Here is an 18,773-nt window from a genome sequence, read left to right as displayed (position 1 = left end):
ATTAAGGAAAATGCCGAGAATAAGCCAAAAAACTAAACTATTAGAACTGCTAACAGGCAGCATCCTATCAGATATTTATACCCGTTACTCGTAGAGTAAAAGGGTATACTAGATTCGTCTTAAAGTATGTAACAGGCAGAAGGAAGCGTTTCCGACCCCATAAAGTATATATATTCTTGATCAGGATCACTAGCCGAGTCGATCTAGCCATGTCCGTCTGTCCGTCTGTCCGTCTGTCCGGATGAACGCTGAGATCTCGGAAACTATGGGAGCTAGGCTATTGAGATTTGGCGTGCAGATTCCTGAGCTTCCTACGCAGCGCAAGTTTGTTTCAGTAGACTGCCACGCCCACTCTAACGCCCACAAACCGCCCAAAACTGTGGCTCCTACAGTTTTCATGTTAGGTAGAAAATTTTAACTGAAATGTAATGTTCTCATCAATACCTATCGATTGACCCAAAAAAAAGTTTGCCACGCCCACTTTAACGCCCACAAACCGCAAAACCCTGTGACGCCCACAATTTTCATGCTAGATAAAAATTTTTAACTGAAATGTATTGGTCTCGTCAATACCTATCGATTGATCCAAAAAAAAATTTGCCACGCCCACTCTAACGCCCATAACGCTTAAATCTGTATACCGCCGGTAGGTGGCGCATTTTAATCTCGCTTTGCTGCTTGCATATCTCCATTTAGCTGAGTAACGGGTATCTGATAGTCGAGGTACTCGACTATAGCGTTCTCCCTTGTTTTTATTTGCATATTTTATATGATGGCAATTCCTCCAGGTTTACATGTGACTAGAGGTACCCACTTACTTTTAGTCGAGAACAGCGACAACTCTGGTTTTCAGCAATTCAACAAAATTTTCAACAGCCCCGAGGCTGTTGAATTTCTGAAATTTCTGAAAGTTGACTTTGTATGGAACAGCTGATTAACAGCTGACCAAAATTCAACAATTCAGCAATTCAACAGTTTAGGGAATACCCTGATAATAATTACATTGTTATCACACAAGGTACTTCCACGTATTCTTTCCACAATTCTTTCATTTTTTATTTTTCAAAAAACGGCAATCATATTTGCATTGTCATATCTTTCAATAAAAATTAATTTTTTTTTGGTAATTCAAATATTCCTTAGTTTAATGATGGTCAGAATGTTTCCAATCTGAGAAATAGAATATTAATTAAGAATAAATAATAAGCAAACAATTTATACGTTTTTCGGGAAAACGATATCATACTTACATTGTCATAACACTCAACCAAAATTTATTTTCTTTGATATATAAAGTCACTTTCATATATTCAATGATGGTTTCCAACCTACGTTCTACGTGATATGTAGAAATTTTATTTAATCTCAGAACATGGGAATCTGGAGCAAGCGCGTTCGTTGGCAGTTGACTTCCACGTTGACCTGTGGGTGAGAACTTGCTGTTGCATTATTTCAACCGCTGATATATGATATTTTATTTTAGTGTGCCTTATGTCGATAACTCATGGAATATCCCTGGGATGGTTCTCACCTACTCTCCCCCTCCTGAGGTCCAAAAATAGTCCGGTTGGTCCAATTGACGTTAGCGAGGTAATGTGGTATGTAAGAAATGAATTTGTTAAATTTATGTTTATATATAACAATAACTGACTTAAATCTGATTGACAGGATCGGCGCTATGTTTGGTTTTGGCTCTCTGCTTTGTAATGTATTTATTTGCTTCCCGATCGCATTATTTGGACTTAAGAAGTGCATGTATTTCGCGCCCATACCAAATGTGGTAGATAGAATGCTCCTCAGTATTCAGGTGTTTACTCCTAAGACATTTTTTTCAGATAAACTGGATTTTAATCTACTTCGCAAACAAATCAGTATATCTGCATGTGGCTCGTATCTTGTTGGGAATATCTGGTGGTACTATGATAGTTTCCTTTCCTATATTTATCGCGGAAGTATCTGATAATAAGTATGTCACTCCAAATAAGGCTGTGATCAATAATTTTAAGTTTTACAAGGTTTTTTTTAAATGTTCGCCAGTCATCGAACGATCAGATAGATATCAATGAAAAATTGAAATAGAATTATTTGGAAAACAATGATTAATACGTATTTATATTATTCTTACAACCACTGAGAATTAGAAAGGCTGAGACCATCGTATTAATATTTGTTTTAACGATTTCAAAAATGTATTAATAATAAATATCCCTTTTTCTTCAAGCGTCCGGGGAACCTTAAGTTCTTTTTTCATGCTGACTCTCTGCGGCGGCCTTACTTTAGGGTTTGTAATGGTTTATTACATATCCTACCATGTGCTACCATGTGTCGTCATACTCCTGCCTATTGCCTTTTTCTGTCTCCTCATTCCTTTTCCGGAGCCGCCACAAGATTTGCTGAAACGGGGTCGTGTGGAAAAGGCCGAGAGGTCCTTTTACTTCTACAAGAATTTGTCTAAGGACCCGACCAAACAAGACGAAAACAAAGAGCAGTTCATAATATATCGGGACAAAGCTCTAGGCGGCGGCATTCAAGAAAAGGTTAAAATTTCAGATTTCTGTAAGTTAGATATTTATGTTATTGGAATATGAAAAACAAAATCATATTAATGTAAATTGAACCAACAAACCACGGTCGCGAATTCATCTTGTGTCATTTGGACCCTAGTTCAAAATTTTTTTGAACTCTTAAGCTATCCTTAAAGTATAATAAACCGGACACTAATTTGACTTTAAACTCAGGTACCAAGGACTCGGCAAAGGCTTTCTCCCTGATCGCTGTACTGCTGGTGTGCAATCAGATGTCTGGATCCTTTGCCATCTTCAACTACGCGTCGTCCATCTTCGCACAGCTCGGCAGCAGGATGGAACCGAATAAGTGTGCCATTTTTCTGGGTGTCGTGCAGCTTTTTGGCCTAGCCAGCGCCGTGATACTTGTGGATCGAGTGGGTCGTCGATGGCTGTTGATCCCATCGCTGGCTGGGATGGGTCTGGCTGAGCTCGGTGTGGGTCTACTAAAGTCCCTTGCCTCGCAGGACTACTTGAATACCCATTTCTGGATTGCGCTGACTTTAATGTGCATTGCGGCTTATACGTCATCGGTGGGAGTGGTGGCTCTGACGTTTGTCATTATCGTCGAACTTCTGCCATTTAAGGTAAGCTTGTGTTTGGGAGGGTGTCGATGGACTTGGCTAAGCAGTCATATCTTGCAGATTCGCGCACCAGGCGTCTCCCTAAGCATGTGCGGACTAAGTTGCGCAGTATTTATGGCCCTCATGACGTATCCCGTGATGATCAACAAGTATGGAGTGCATATCACAATGTTCATGTCGGCAGGTTTCTGCCTTGTGGGCTTGATAGTGCTGGGCGTATTTTTGCCTGAGACCAGAGGAAAGAGTCTGACCCAATAATGGGTTACTAAAACCAGTGCACTTCGATTTCACTTTTTTTTAGATAAGTGACAATCTGCTGCGTTTGGTAAAATCGGTCCTTAGTGACAGATTGCTATCATAATGATAAATTACTTTAACCTAATAATAATAAATGGAAACAACCAAATAGCTGCAAGATAAAAATTGAATGGTGTGCGAATTTCAAGGCCTGTTGAAACAAGCTTCCAACTTAATTGATGTCATAATAATTATTCCCCTGTTGCCATTTTCGGTTGATAAGAAAGCATACAAAAGTGGGATATCTGTTCCTTTTTTATCTTCAGCCCCTGGTTAAAATATCATGTTGCCAGAATATACTTTCGTGATCGACATACTGTTAAAAAGTGAAAATTTAAAAAGCATCCATAAAAACTGTAAGCTCTAATTACCTTAATAAAGTAAAATTACTCTTTACAACTATTTTGTTTACAATGGGTTTGTTTATCTTTTTAAACATTGTCATTTGTTCAAATTTACATAGTCCTATTGCTCGCATCCAACAAGTTCAACAGTAAGACTAGCCTTACTATCGAGTGATTTGTTTTTTATAGGCATTTGCTTGCAACAAAATTTACAGACTTCCTTTACCAGACCTCTCCAAACAAAAACGTAGTGCATTAATCAGCGATAAAAAGTTAGTGGCTACTTAGCAATTATCTTATCTGCAACAACTTTATAATCGTCATTATTGTTTACAATCCCGAGAAGATTGGGAAGAAGGCGTATCTAGACGTGATTTCCACTACAAATACGTTTGCCACCCAAAGTGAGAACTCTCAGTAGGCGCACGACCGCCCAGTGGTTAATTTGTAATCCAAAAGCGGAATACTTTTAGGAATCTTAAATCAAAGCCGCCGAAATGACTTTCGATTCAAGTCAACCGCAGAAGTTAAGTGTTTTTAGTGCGCGCTACCGATGGCAATTTATTGCCACCATGACGGGTGGGTGAGAATTCGGAGGATAGCAGGAACAATTAATGAAAAGTTGATTAATCGTAGTGCACATTATGACGCTGACCCATGGAATTGCCGTGGGGTGGTTGTCGCCCTCTCTACGACTCCTGGGTTCCGACGAAAGTCCTCTGGGAGAACCACTGACCATTGTCGAGGCCTCATGGTAAGATCATTTCCATATCATATGGAAGCACTTTGGTAAAATTGGCCTATATTGTCAGGGTTGGATCACTTATCGGCCTAGGCTCGCTGACTGGCAATATAATCTTTGGACTGCTACTCGATCGTTTGGGTCGTAAACTGTGCATGTACTTCCTGGCCATACCTAATATGGTAGATAAAGTTTGAAGGGGTTTCCCAAGAGCTTGAGTCACTTCACCGTGTTGTTTTGTATTCTTTAGATTTATTGGATCCTTATCTATTGCGCGCAGGACGTCACGTATCTTTATGCTGGAAGATTTCTGGCGGGAATGTCCGGTGGCGGCTGCTATGTAGTTTTACCCATATTCATAGCGGAGATAGCCGATAATAGGTAAGTGGCGTCATTTTCGAGTGAGGACCAACCACTGGGATTAAAGGTAATCTATTAATTATAGATTATTTCAAGTTTTACGTGCAGCTGATACGCCCAGAATGCGTTATTATATTCAATAGTACGGACACACTTTTGTCTGACTTTCGACGATTAGATAGAGCTCGGGGAAATATTTGTTATTTATAATGAAGTACTCGGAATTAAAGATTGTCTACATTTGGATTATTCAAGCAGCGAGTCCCCTACTTCACGTAAAACAATGATTTATTAGGCATCTTATCTTGGTAATTCAATTTTACTTTCTTGTTTAAATTAACTGAAGTACTAAGGCAATTTTCAGCTTTATTTTAATTTTTAAAGTATTTTATCAATTATAATCCAACAACATATAATACATAATTTCAACGGTTATATTACAAAGAGCTTTCTGAAATTCAGTTTAGGGAACATCAATCCATGTTGGATTAGTTAAATTTGTGCTATAGTTAGATAGATCCTTATGAAAGCTAAACGAACAAGCCGATTTCTTTCAGAAATAATAATAGAACATCCCAATTCTTCCAGCGTTCGCGGAGCCCTGTCGTCAATGGCCATGATGTACGTAAGCATCGGCATGATCGTGGGCTTTACACTGGCCTCGTATCTCTCGTATTACCTGATGCCGTGCATTATCGTCGCCCTGCCAGTGGTGTTTATGCTGGCAGTTATTGGCTTGTCGGAGACACCACAGTATTTGCTGAGGCGTGGACGCGATGACCAGGCGGAAAAGTCCTTCTACTTCTACAAGAATCTAAAGCCACCTACTACATCTGACAAGGAGGCTTCTAAGCAGGACGCGGCTAAAATAGAGTTCGACACCTTTCGGCTTCAGGTTCTCAGCGGTGGTGTCACCGAGAGCATTTCTTGGCGAGATTTCAGTGAGTGAGATATGAAGCTAAATATAGATAAAGTTGTGTGATCATCATATTTAAATAAGTTATATCAAAGATAAAACTGATCAAAGGCAAGGGGTGGGCTACTTCGTCACTCTTGTTCTGATAACAATTATTGCCGATGATTACCATCTCGAAGAATAACAATTTAAAGTACTAAACGCGGGTTTGTTAAAGATACACAAATGTTATAATCATGAAATATCACGTCCATAGTATCTTTACTCTTATAAATAATGCTACGTATTATTTTCTATCCATGGATAATATTGCATAAGACTATATTTCATGTTATTATTCCTTGTGTACCCTTGCAGTCAACGTACCCACGCTTAAGATATTCGGCCTGATCTTCGTGCTGATCATCTGCAATCAGCTGTCAGGGAGCTTTGCCATCTTCAACTACACATCGCACATCTTTGCGGAGCTGGGCAACAAACTGGACCCGAACACCTGCACCATTGTGGTGGGAGCTGCCCAGCTGGTGGGCATCTTCAGTGCTGTGGCCCTGGTGGACCGCCTGGGACGTCGTGTCCTGCTGCTCACCTCGATGGGTGGCATGGGATCGGGTGAGCTGGCCATCGCTCTGCTGAAGTGTTTCGCCTCGCCGGAGTTCCTGGACCAGAATGGCTGGCTGCCCTTGGTAATAATGTGTTTCGTGGCCTGCATTGCATCACTGGGAGTCATAGCCCTTATCTTCATCATCATAATTGAGCTGCTGCCAGCTAAGGTGAGTACTTTACAAAAAAATCAATGGGAAATAGGGGCTTTGCAGCATGAAAGATATTAGTGGGTTTCTGGTTTGTAACACACTGTGTAGTGTGTAGCCCTTAATTGTAAATACTTTCAAAAATATATTGTCAAAAACTAATCTCTTATAGATCTCTAACTAAGAGTAGATTTCTATCCTTCTATCATATAATTTCATCCTTGCTAATTGCAGATTCGCTCCATTGGCACCTCCTTGAGCATGGCCACCTTCAGCGGATTTATCTTTGTGAGTCTGAAGATCTACCCCACCATGATCTACGATCAGGGCCTGGCTGCCACCATGTTCATGTCGTCGGGCATGTGCCTCTTTGGATTCATTGTCTTGGGACTGTTTCTGCCGGAGACCAAAGGAAAGCTGATGACGCACTGATGACGTCAACCTCGGCCCGGCGGCCACGCCACATTGTAGCTTTTGTTGGCGGTGCGAACCCATTGCATAAGCTGCGGGATCCCAAATGCTCCCATGTCAAGAGTACTCACTCAATAATTTGTGGCACAATGGCGGCAACGGCTCATCCTGAACTCTTGAACCTAATTCAATTTTCGAGCATTGCGGTTTTCTTTCGGATTTCTATACATAGAAATTCAATTTCATTTTGCTGGGAGAAAGTCTCGGTGCTGTGATCTTGTGATTGATAAGCGCGAAAATTGTAAATGAATAGGCTTAAGTTACTTATAGATATTATCTACTTCAATATATTAGTTTGTGATTGTAAAAAGATGATTAAAGATTTATTTATAAAAATAAGTTAATAATGGAAAAAGTGACGAGTCGTTTACAAGACAAAGTTAAGCGGCTTACCTTAAGAGTTGTGGTGAAAAATTAATCTCAAAAAGTGCTGAGAATTGGGTGACGTAACTAATACTTCATAATTCAAAATTGACAAAAAACACCGCATCATTGAACTTGCTTTATAGTTTTATTTTTAAAAAGATTATGATGATTTGAGTTAACTTAAAGCAAAGGAAACAACATTTTCTACATATAATCTTTAAAAAAATTCTTTCAAACTGCGGATGAAAATCATAAAGATTTTTTCTTTTATATTTCAACTGAGTATTGTTTGTTACTGCATTTTGCAGCGATAAGCCTGCGATGCAACAAGAAAACTCTTTTGCCCAGTCGTTTTCCCTGCGATTACGCTGCGATGCAGAATTAATGAACTCGCAAAAGCGTATAAGATAAAGCCAGCAACCGAAGATCCAAAGAGCCAAACAATGACTCATAAATTCAACACAATAAAAATTATTTATTTTGCTGCTACGACGGGCACTTTGGAGCGCCGCAAATGCAGTTTCAGTGCAAATTAAGCGGCGCAATGTGAGCGAGGAGAAAAGAAAATTTGATCTCTATGACAGGACACACAAATCTCGCTCAGATCTCCAGAGACGATGTAGACCAAACAAAGCCAAGTCGAAACGAAACGAAGATGGAGCTGGAGCTGGAGCTGGAGTCGCAAAATCCACAGAGGCACTGTCTAATGCTCACATTTTGAGTGGGGGGAGTTTCTTATTTCGGGAGTCCATCCCCATCTCGATCCACATCCACTTACCCGCAGACGTTGCATCAAAATGCAGTTTCATAATTTTCACACGTTTTTCTGTCACTCGGTGGAAATGGGATCTAGAGGGTCTGCTGACAGGCGGAAATTTGTAACAACTCCAACTTAGCTGCACTTATTGCATTTAGGCTAAGTGCAAATGCGGCGGCGGAGTGCAATTAGCCGCCGCTGATTAAGTTGATAATCAACCGGGCTGATGGGTCAGCCCTGGATGACTTGTCGGAAGTCGGTGGTCGTGGTCCCACAATACCCAGTGTGTGGGCCCAGGCACTGTTGCAACCACTCCCCAAATCCAGATCGAAAGCCCGGTAAAAAGAGGCCCAAAAGTTGGCCAAACAATCGCGGCTAATGCCAGCAATTGCTCATTGTTGCGATTACGAGCATTTGATTTGTGGCCACACGGATGCCAATTGTTTGCCTTTGATCGGCTGAACTGGCTGAAAGAAAGCAAACAGTCCATTGTCTGCCCTGCATGACTATTAACACGCAATTTTCCATCCGAATCTGACCGAAATGTCATTCCCCGATGTTGCTGGCCCGGCCCACGGTAGCAACTCCGATTTCAACTTCCATAATTCACAATTAGCGCCGAGTGCCACTCACCCAGTGATCTCGATCTCCATTGATAACCATACACTTTTCGGGATGACAACGGCGCAATTGCGAGTGAAATTATTCGTCGATTTATTTATTGTGTCATTGCAAATATTGAATTCATTATTGTTCGGTCGTTGAGTTTCTATTGTGCTCTTCGGCAGTTGATTTCGGTAATTGTGAAAAATTGCTTAAAATGTTTATATGCTCTAATTTTGTGAATGGCGAGCCGGGCTTACTGAATTCCGCATTTCTTTTGATCACGAATGTTATACAATCGGCTGGGCGAAGGGCCTTCGGTGGGATGGAATGATTTGGTTCTTTTTTAGGCGTTTGCATAATGCCTTACTCTGCTGCTCTTTGCCTTATGCAGACTAAAACAGTTTGGTCCAAAGTTGATTGAACTTTGGCCAAAATAAATACCTTAATATATGCACAAATGCCATTTGCATTTTTAACGTGGCTTAACAAAAACACTTAAATATTCATACACATTGGCATACTTCCCCGAAACCTGACTGGTGTGAAAACTTTATGGTAAATAAGGCGGCAAATGAAAAACATGTCTGATAGGGTGGCTGACAGCACAAGCTACCTGCAAATAGCCGAAAAACCTCACTCTCATATTTCAGCCATGATTAATTGAAAGGTCAAGTGGCGAGTGAAGTGCGTGAAGCGGAGTCAAGATAAATTTATTCAGATATCAAGACATCAAAGACTAAGAGTTGCATTCGAATTATTTGAGAATGTATACGGAATAAACTCAAATGACTCGCGTAGCCTTCTAAAGTAATTGGCAGCAGGACCAAGAAGTAAACAGCAATTTATTAAAGCTTGACAAAATTAATTAAGCCCGACAGAAATTGCATAAAGAATTAAACTTTAATTAGCGCTTCCTGTCAGAGAAGCATTTATAAAACGTCTGCCAATAAAATAATTAATAAGAGTACCTGTGACTATGCCAGCATCGGCTTCAGCATCTTAAAAAGGTCATTAAATCAACCTCAACTGGCGGCTGCCAAGACAAAGCCATCATTTTTTACAGAAGTGCTGGGCTGGCCTTTAAACATGAATTATAAATTTATGTTAGAACATTAATTTAATGCCTCCGCCAGTTGGACGAAATTTCGCCACATCTAAGATTTATGAAATCCAACGAGACCTGGCATAAAATTAGCCACGATCATCAACAACTTAAAGAATGGTCAAGTGTGAGGATAGGATGCGAGGGCAAAAACACCATTTGGGACCGACAAAGAAGGGGAGACCTTTCTATTTTCTATAATGCTAATTTATGTTAGCCACGACAGCTTTATTTCTATAATTATTATGTAAGATCGTGCAGACACCATCCACGTAGCAAAAGAAGAAAACCTATTAATTAGGAATTAGCTAAAACATAACAAGTGACGCAACTTTGGGGTATCGAAATGATTACATAACTACTGACCCTGAAGCTTTTATTGTTGATTTTGGCTTATTCTAAGTGGTAAAGTAAAGTTAAAGTATTTCCTCATCTTAGATGATTGATTACAATGTTTGTGGTAAAAGTTGTATGAGAGGCTTACAAGAAAGTGAGTTTCAAGAATGTTTTTTTACTAAAGAGAAGTCGTGTTTTAGCTATAAATTAACTAATAATTATAAACCTTCCTAAGATATTATTAAATATTTATATTAATATTAACATTTTTTAAAATATATAACTTAGACGAAATGTAGATGCTAATGTAGCTGCTAAAAAAAAATACAAAATATTTTCACCCAGTTGTTAAATGCAATTGCAAATCTCAAGTGTTAAATGAGGGACAGGTGTTAACTCAAAGAAATCGTTTCAACTTTTTTCTAGTGAACCCAGTTAGTTTTCTGCTATCCTCCGCTTTAAGCCATCTCTACACTGGCCTCAAAAAAATCGTGCCAGTCCTAGAAAGGCACAAGAAAGGTTCTTGTAGATTGCCCATTCACAACATTGACATGGATTGGAGCAATTATGTTGAGTGCCCCAGTGTCGTTTTGTCTGCTGCTGCCGTTGACAGTGGCAAGTTGTTGTAAATTTGGTTATAAAACAAACACAAATGACATTATTCGCACGAAGGCAGGACGGCAACTTTGCCGAGCTGCCGTTGCAGCTGTTGCAGCACGACTTTCCTTGCATCTTCGCAGCAACTGCCACAGCAACTGCAACTGCAACGGCAACAATCAATTCGACAGCAACGACGACGACATTTGCGCAGGCGCAGGCGCCTTTGTTGCGCTTCAGCTTCAACTTCCGGAAATCACGCTGCTTGTTGAAATAATGTTTTAGCTTTTCTTGACTTTTTGTACTTTTTACAACCATTTTAGCCAAGGAATGGGTCAGGTCGGCTAGGCAAACGAAATGTGCACGCGAGCGAAATTACAAAATGCGCACAGTTAACGTAAAATTTGTTTGGCTAAAGTTGTTAAATTTTTTCAATTATGCAAAAATAAAATTTTAACACAATCTTGTGGTGGCGGTGGGTGGGATGAAGACGTGAAGGCACGAAGACGATAGCAAAACTAGTTGCTAGTTACAACCCATCGAAATGGGTTATGAAACTGGCCAGGCATTCACCTCCTCGAAAGGGCAAATCTTCGGTTTCGGTAGAAAGGGAGTGGGGAAGCCCAGATTACTGGTCATATCTCATAAAAATGCCCGGATTAAAAAGGTAGTCTTCACTGAAAATATGTACGATTACTTTATTTAAAAAATGGTTAAGTCTTTTTCTTTAAATAACAATAAATAAATAAAGTATTTTAATTATAATCATTATGTACTACGTTCGTAGCTTTGCAGTTTTTTTTATGGATAAGAGTGAAAAAGGAACCATAATTTCACAACAGACTTATTATTAAACTATTATTTTTATTACAAAAAAATCAGAGGCTCCTTAAATAAGACAACGGATGTCTACAGAAATTACTTTAATTCCAAGAATAGAAGCTTATTCGAGAAGAAAATTCTCCATCAAATGATGCGAAGGATCATTTATGGAGATAGATAATCTAATACGAATTTAATTGATCGCCAACTACCGAAAACCATTCCAAAACGCCTCACACCCCAAATTGACACCTTGATTCGGCCCAGACCCAGGCGCTCCCCAGGTAGATGGCTAATGTCAGACAAGAGTTTGGGCCTTCCTCGGCACTTAAATCATGGCGTAAGGCCGTGGTCTGCAATTTGAAAAATTCTTTTGATTTATATATACGAACGCGCTAGAAAAGCAACCGAAATGGCCTTCCCAAGTGGCAATCAATTCTGGCGGAGCTGCGCGACTCCAGAGCTGAAGATTCGCAACCCAGGTCTGAGCCGGGGGCATGGAACACTCTGCACGTGTTGACTCCCAGTTGAAGTCGATGATTTAGCTCGCCTCGTTACCTCAACGCCATTTGACCCCGCAGCAATTGAGGTAGCCACGATTCGTCGGTAGTCTAGCAGACTGGCACTCGGTAGCAGTGATGACAAGGGTACTTTACTTTTATCCAGGGTACCTTCAGGATATTACAGAAAATATTATTGTCGGCGGTATAATGTCCATAAACCCTTTATAAGATTTCTCAAACACATAAGCAAGGAATAATTGAAAATATTTGTTGATTTAGATCAGGGGTTGGCAGTCTCCCAATAAGCGGGCATAGGGATCCAGCTCGCTCTCTGCCGCCACACGGACAGTGCACTACCACGGTATCTACACAATTCTTTGTGTAGATATAGGTCGTATTGGGTAAAAGTACCTGTACTTAGCATCACCAGTTAGCATCACTGTTCGTTCAGACGGCAGTTAGCAGTTAGCAGTCGAGGGCCTATTCATTTCTTTGGTTATCAGAAAGGCAGCGATCGCAGCAATATGTTTTCTATATGCCTCATTTCTGCACAAATCGCTTGACCTTAAGCGTTGCTGTAATTTATTTGTCGTTGTCGCAATTTCCCACACACAACTCGACCCGATGATTTTCCCGCTCGGGTTTTGTTTTTTGTTTTGTTTCATTTTCTCTAGAAGCTGCAGACTGTATTACGTTGGTTTTTAGCAGTTTAGCTTTGTATTTTGTATTTTATTTTCCCCCTTTTGGGCCTGGGTTCAGTCGGTTAGTGGAGGTTGCATTTGTAGGTTATTGTGCCTGCCCTGGCATCTGGGGTTATGTAATGTCTCCACTGCCATTGTTGTGTTCGCCCGAGCTTTTGGTTTTCCTCAGCTCCAGGGGAAGGTGGCCTTATCAGTTGCGGAGCGTCACACAGTGGGGGCCTTTACAATTTACAACTCTGATTGTATAACTGAGCATTTGCAGTTGCCTTTTAATTGATTTAAGCCAGCTGATTGAAAACGTTTTACGGAAATCGAATTTATTTGTTTTATTTGCAAAACGGAGTTCTCTTCGTTGACTTCCTTAAGGCATAAAAAACGGGGTGCAACTTATCGTATAAAGTGGGAATCATTTTAAGGCAATTTTCGGTATTTTAAAACTACAATCAAACTATTTTAACAAAATTATATTCGGCTTGTACTAGGACATTTACGGAAAAACGTTAAGAGGATTTTTAAGAACATAAATAATGTTGTTAAGGAAATATCAAAAGATGTTAAAATGTATTTGGCATTTCATGGATTTCATTATTCAACTAAAATCATCCTTTCTCTGTATTTTTATTTAGCTATCACCAAGTCCCAATTATGTTTGGAAATTAGGAAGGCACTGACGAACCGTTTACATAATACCCATCTCTTTCCCTTCTTAGTGTCTATATAATCAAATTAAAGCCTCCATTTCGCTAACATGCATGGCCGCACAGTCGACTGCATCATGTATAACACTTCCTGACTAATGAACTGCCAGGCCTGGCAGTTTGCCACGGATTCGGTTCCAGTTTTGGGAAAGACATCTTCATTAGCACTGAGTGATACGATGGGCTTCCCCAGGCCGACAGTCCGAACCGCCAAGTGGGGGCCAAGGAGCAGAAGAAAGGGCTGCCCGAGGTGTGAAAATAGGAAAATGCGCTAAAAGCTCTTCCATTCGACTCGACCTGGCTGCCTTGCATTTCGGTGAGGGCCGCCCATTTAAGTGTCCAATAATTCAATCACATCAAACGCCATGTTGATTGCCGTTAAAGAGTTTCAATTACACCAATTGCCATAGAGGTTGAGAAAGTTGGGCATATCATGAGAAATGCAGGAAAGACAACAAAGCTACGAAAGAAAAAGATATAGACGATTTCCAAGTCAGTAGGCGAGTTATTTTAAGTCCGGTCAAAGTCAGCCTAGGTCAGCCCAAAGCACTTCATTCTACATCGTCTGTTGAGCAGTCGACACCGTTTGGTATTCAAAATTAAAAAAGAATAATTAAAAATACAATTTTGTGCGAATTTAGGCATTTCCAAATTCTTTGCTCATGGATCTTTCCAAGGCCGAAAGCCAAACGCCCGCCGAAGAGCGTCGTTCGGGGAACCAAGATTATCTGAGGTCCCTGCTTCAGGACATCCTCTGTTTCCTCGTCCTGCTTTCAGTGGCTCTCCTAATTGTGGCTGGCATCCTATTTGTAGTGGAGGACGTCAGTCGTCTGCAGCAGCAACAACAGCAGAACCACCATCAACACCATCGGCACTTGCATCGGGATCAGATGACCAACGACTGGAAAGGATCGCCGGTTGAAGAGGCACCCAAGCAGGGATGTCGATTCTTCCGGCCACATACGTGGATTCGATTCTTCAACTGCCAGAAAAAGATCCCCCAACAGCAGGAGGAAGTCGAAAAGGAGGCGGTACGGTTTGGGCCATCAAAACAGGACGATCGAGAGCAGCAGCCTTTCGACCCTGTTCCCACCTATCACCCGGCAATAGAACCTATACCTTTGCGTGCTGCCGGTGACTATATCGAGGAAGCTGCCAACAAGAAACTGGATTCGGAACCCCATCAACTGCTAGCCAGTAAGAGTCAGATGCACAATTCATATTCAACATAATAATCGTATTCTTTCTTAGACAATATCTACAGGACCTAAAATTGGAACTGTCCCTTTTACAGGCGTTTTAAATTCTGTTTGAATGTTCTTTTTGACGGCCTTTCAGCTCCAGACTATCGGGTATTCCCTGATAGATTTGTTATTTGATGTAAAAGAACCACCGGACCAGTCAATGTAGATTCCCTGGGTCCCTTGCCCTAAATATTCAAAATTTCTCTCTATCTTAGGTGGCCATCACGAGCTGGAACTCAAATAAGAAAGTTTAACAATTAATCGCAGAAAGTTTATGCCAAGGTGAGTTAATAAGCAGGCATATGAAACATGATTCATTGATTGTTTTTTCTTAGAACTTATGTTTTTGTAGCGAATTGAATTGGACTGTTCTTATTGACGCCCCTGCAGCTCCAAACTGTCGGGTAGTCCCCGACAGATTTGCCGTTTGATGTACAGAAGCCACCGAGCTAGCTCCAATCAAGGTCGATTGAGAGGTAGTCTCGGACTTACAAATGGAGTAGAACCCTTATTGGTTGCACTCTGCTATGATTTATGCCCCTTCCACTTTCGGTGTGCCATCAAGGGCTAGAACTCAAAAAGAATATTCAAAAGGCGAACGGCACTGAGCTATTCAATAAATTACGTATAGAATCTCAGAATTTATAATAAATTCTAGACCCCCCTTATACAGCTAACAAAGTTTTATATTTTGGAGAACACATATACTAAGTAATACTTAAGAAGCGAGAACTCCATAGTCGAGTGCCTCGATTATCATATACCCGTTACTCGGCTTAACAATTTAACTTGGTCCAATTTAAAGAACTTCTGGGACGTCAACAGAAACTGATAAAAATAAAATGTACTATGAAAATATCGATTTTTAAACTTTTTATTTGTGATATTATTTGTAATACATATGTGGAGGATAAATCTGCTGTCCTTTTTGCGCTGGGGCGTCCTCCCAATCATCGGAATTATTAAATGTAGTTTTTTTAACTATCGCAAGATAAGTATGCAGATATACACAGAGAAAACTATCTAAGAACATTGTTCTTGAATTGAGCACATTGTTCTTGAATTGAGAACATTGTTCTTGAATTAAGAACATTCGTTCTTAAAAACAGTGTAAGTACATTTTGGTATCAATATAAGAACGAAATGGTGAGAAGAGAAAAGTTAAATAGAGTTTATTTAACAACTTTTTGATAAGTATACACTAAGGACTGAACTAATAGTTTATTTGTACATACAATTTACTTAAATACCGCCAATTCAAATTGATTGGAGCAAAATAAAAACATGTTCAACTTAAAAATGTCGTTCTATTTTTAAGAACATTTTCAACTCAGATTAGAACGTCAGAATTTTCTCTGTGTAGACGTAATATTAAAATAATTTAATGCCCATAGGCCTGAATCTTTTAAAATGACCAGTGGAAAAGTGTAATTGGCCTTCAGACTTTTTCTGAGAATAAAGATTATTTTCAAACCAATTTTAAGAGTCAATTGTAAAATAATTCACACAGTTAAGTAGATACTTCCTTATATCACTGACTATGGTAATGGAGCTATTTCGGGCTGGTTAATGATTTCAAGTATGCCACAGTCGCGGAACCTTTTAATTATTTGCAAGAACTTTAACTGATCCACGACTCCTCAATGGCACCCCAAATTCTGGGCCCATAGCAAGCCACCGGCGACTATCTCGGATCTCGGAAATTGTAGATCGACGTGTAAGTGTTGGCTTGATAGGCATCTCGAAGATGCCAAAGAAAACAAAGCTCGAAGCAAACGGAAAACAAAGCCGCAGACAGAAGCTGCGCATGCCCATGATGGGTTAATTGAGGTATTGAAAGCCGTGCGGACGCGACGGCAAACCAAATGAAATGAAGTGTCTAATGTTTGCATTATCGCGCTCTAACTGAACAATTGCAGTGGCTGCCCGAAGGGCATATCCGTGGGCGGGGCGTGGATTGGGCTGGAATCCATGCCCGAGGTCGCCGGAGGTCGAGCCGTGTTCTAAGCACCGTGGCTGATAAGTGCAGCTGTATAATTTGCAGGGAAGATAAGGTTGGAACATTTGCATAGAACAGCAGCTGGTTAGGCAAACAATTGCATAATCTCCGCAATAAAAATATATTTTTTTGGGCATTTGCTTTGCCATTGGCATGTGGGCGTTGGGTCTTTTGTCTTTTATAATAAAATTTAATTAAAATAATCGGTTGTTAGTCAGCTAAGCCCCGGCCAGACTCTCACAGCGAGCTCTTGAGAAATCCATATTTATAGAGAGTGATTTCAAAACACTTTTGGGCTAGAGTCGTCGAGTCTCCGAGAACCAAAGGCTTAGAGCTGAAGCCTTAATGGCGGCACAACACGAACGGAACGTGCAACTCTGGGACTTTGAGCAACTGGCAGAAGTTCTTATCTACGATTGGCTTGAATATTTATGAAGCTCTGTTAATTAGGCAGATGACTGGGCCAAGACAAAGTGACACTATTACAATATGCATGCCAGCAAATTTACAGTTCGGCCAAAAGTCTTCCGTCGCTGGGAAAGTTTCGCCGAGATTCGCCTAAACGTGTTCTACGCCTAGAACCAAAACAAGTTTGTTGTTCAAGTCTTTTGTATTGGGTCTTTCGTTTCTTTCGCTTGCGTGTTTGATATTTTCATTTACTCCTATAAATTGCATAATCTTGAATGATTTGAGGTGTATTTATTTAATGTTGTCGTTTTTGTTTATTTATCTATTGTTTTGTGCTGGGTTCTGCCAGTGACACAGATTTATTTATAACTTATGTTCTGTTGCCGGCTGAAGCCGGTCTTTGGGCCAAAAAAATGGGAGTGATAGCTAAAGAGTTGAACCTGCTGGTTGATATTGTTCTGCATGTGATATAATAGCCCAAATTGGTCGTCACCTTGATGTCTGCTCAGTGCAACCCAATTAATTTGAGAGATTTATTTAGAGCATACTTAATTTTATTATATACATATTTTCTGCAGAGGCATTGACAAATTATAAGCTTCATTTAGTGATGATTGTTGAGAGCACATCGATAGCCATTTCCAGGCCACATGCTGGGCCTCTTGAAAGGGGAACACGTTTGGCACCCATTGACCACGAACAAAAGACAAAACTGTCTGCCCTACACAAATCACCAATTGAAGGGGGATAGATGGATGGATGGATGGCTAGTTGGGTGGAATCGATGTTAACTGTTACATGTGCACTCTCTCTGCGCCGTTTTCTTGGTATGACTCCATGGCAATTAAATAAAACATGCCGCATCAGTTGGGGCTGAGTTTTGCAATGGGTACGCTTACCCCTTTTGCCTGCCCGAATTCAGCTTATATAACCATATGTAAATTATGCCAGCAAATGAAGAAGAAATATGGCTGGGAGGCGCATGAGCCTTACAGGAACACACCTCAAAAACGAGCTCCCAAAAAAAGGGAACTGCCAGCCAGGTCCGGGCTACTGTCCATCTCAGTCCGACTCAGATGCGGAGGAGTTGGCCCCAGACCCCAAAACGAAGCCCAAGCCCAACAATAGCTGGACTGCAATTGAAGCGCAGCCATTGACAAGATAATTTCCTGGGGGTGCTGCATGCAATGCAGTAAATCCTACGTTTATACCCTCGGTAAAGGTATGAACCTATTAGCAGTTATTGGATCTTTGGTATAGATAAGGAATAATAATTTACATTAAAGGTTTTCTTTTAAGCTTTCTGCTTTTAGTGACCACGTCAGTCTCATCAAAAAGGGTTCATAGGATCAACCTAAAAATAGTTCTGGTATTGTTTTATATTATATTTGACATGAAATTCGTTCTCTTTAAGATATCATACTTGTAAATAGCACTTCGAATTCTCGTTAGAGTAATACATTTTCGTCACAGGCATTTACATCACACGTTTCCTTCCTTCTCCCAACAGTTCGTCTTCGTTTTACAAATTGTACAAAGCAAGAAAAAGGAAAGAAAAACTTTGGCCACGACTCAGCCGGCAGAAACGAACAGAAATTGGCTAGTTT

General features: G+C 40.4%; 3 protein-coding genes and 1 long non-coding RNA gene across 5 annotated transcripts; 3 read left to right on the top strand and 1 right to left on the bottom strand.

Annotated features, from left to right (window-relative positions):
- Window positions 1-1,029: 1,029 nt before the first annotated feature.
- Window positions 1,030-1,639, bottom strand: LOC118878053 (uncharacterized). The gene is made up of 3 exons (XR_005014620.3): window positions 1,532-1,639; window positions 1,251-1,422; window positions 1,030-1,170 (listed from the first exon to the last, which is right to left on the bottom strand). It is a non-coding gene; the product is annotated as an uncharacterized lncRNA (long non-coding RNA).
- Window positions 1,281-3,821, top strand: LOC108017112 (facilitated trehalose transporter Tret1). Of its 2 annotated transcripts, none has more exons than XM_017084072.4 (7): window positions 1,281-1,424; window positions 1,484-1,598; window positions 1,669-1,780; window positions 1,836-1,966; window positions 2,222-2,556; window positions 2,739-3,151; window positions 3,209-3,821. In XM_017084072.4, the coding sequence occupies exons 1-7, from the start codon at window positions 1,373-1,375 to the stop codon at window positions 3,404-3,406; spliced, it is 1,356 nt and encodes a 451-aa protein (XP_016939561.4). In that variant the 5' UTR covers window positions 1,281-1,372; the 3' UTR covers window positions 3,407-3,821. The 2 variants fall into 2 exon arrangements, with proteins under 2 accessions (XP_016939561.4, XP_036675119.3); XM_036819224.3 differs by having other exon boundaries at window positions 1,296-1,428.
- A 369-nt stretch (window positions 3,822-4,190) lies between these two features.
- Window positions 4,191-7,366, top strand: LOC108017098 (facilitated trehalose transporter Tret1). Its single transcript, XM_036819222.3, has 7 exons — window positions 4,191-4,368; window positions 4,426-4,543; window positions 4,602-4,713; window positions 4,782-4,912; window positions 5,480-5,832; window positions 6,165-6,577; window positions 6,791-7,366. The coding sequence occupies exons 1-7, from the start codon at window positions 4,287-4,289 to the stop codon at window positions 6,986-6,988; spliced, it is 1,407 nt and encodes a 468-aa protein (XP_036675117.3). The 5' UTR covers window positions 4,191-4,286; the 3' UTR covers window positions 6,989-7,366.
- Window positions 7,367-14,061: 6,695 nt separating this feature from the next.
- Window positions 14,062-15,429, top strand: LOC108017146 (uncharacterized). Its single transcript, XM_017084131.4, has 3 exons — window positions 14,062-14,712; window positions 14,767-15,041; window positions 15,095-15,429. Exons 1-2 carry the CDS (start codon window positions 14,178-14,180, stop codon window positions 14,784-14,786), a joined length of 555 nt encoding a protein of 184 aa, XP_016939620.3. The 5' UTR covers window positions 14,062-14,177; the 3' UTR covers window positions 14,787-15,041; window positions 15,095-15,429.
- Window positions 15,430-18,773: the final 3,344 nt, after the last annotated feature.

This window comes from Drosophila suzukii, chromosome 3, assembly GCF_043229965.1.
Source record: "Drosophila suzukii chromosome 3, CBGP_Dsuzu_IsoJpt1.0, whole genome shotgun sequence".
NCBI classification, from domain to species: domain Eukaryota; kingdom Metazoa; phylum Arthropoda; class Insecta; order Diptera; family Drosophilidae; genus Drosophila; species Drosophila suzukii.
Note: the sequence above shows the minus strand (reverse complement) of the source record. Positions and strands in the feature narration are given on the sequence as shown.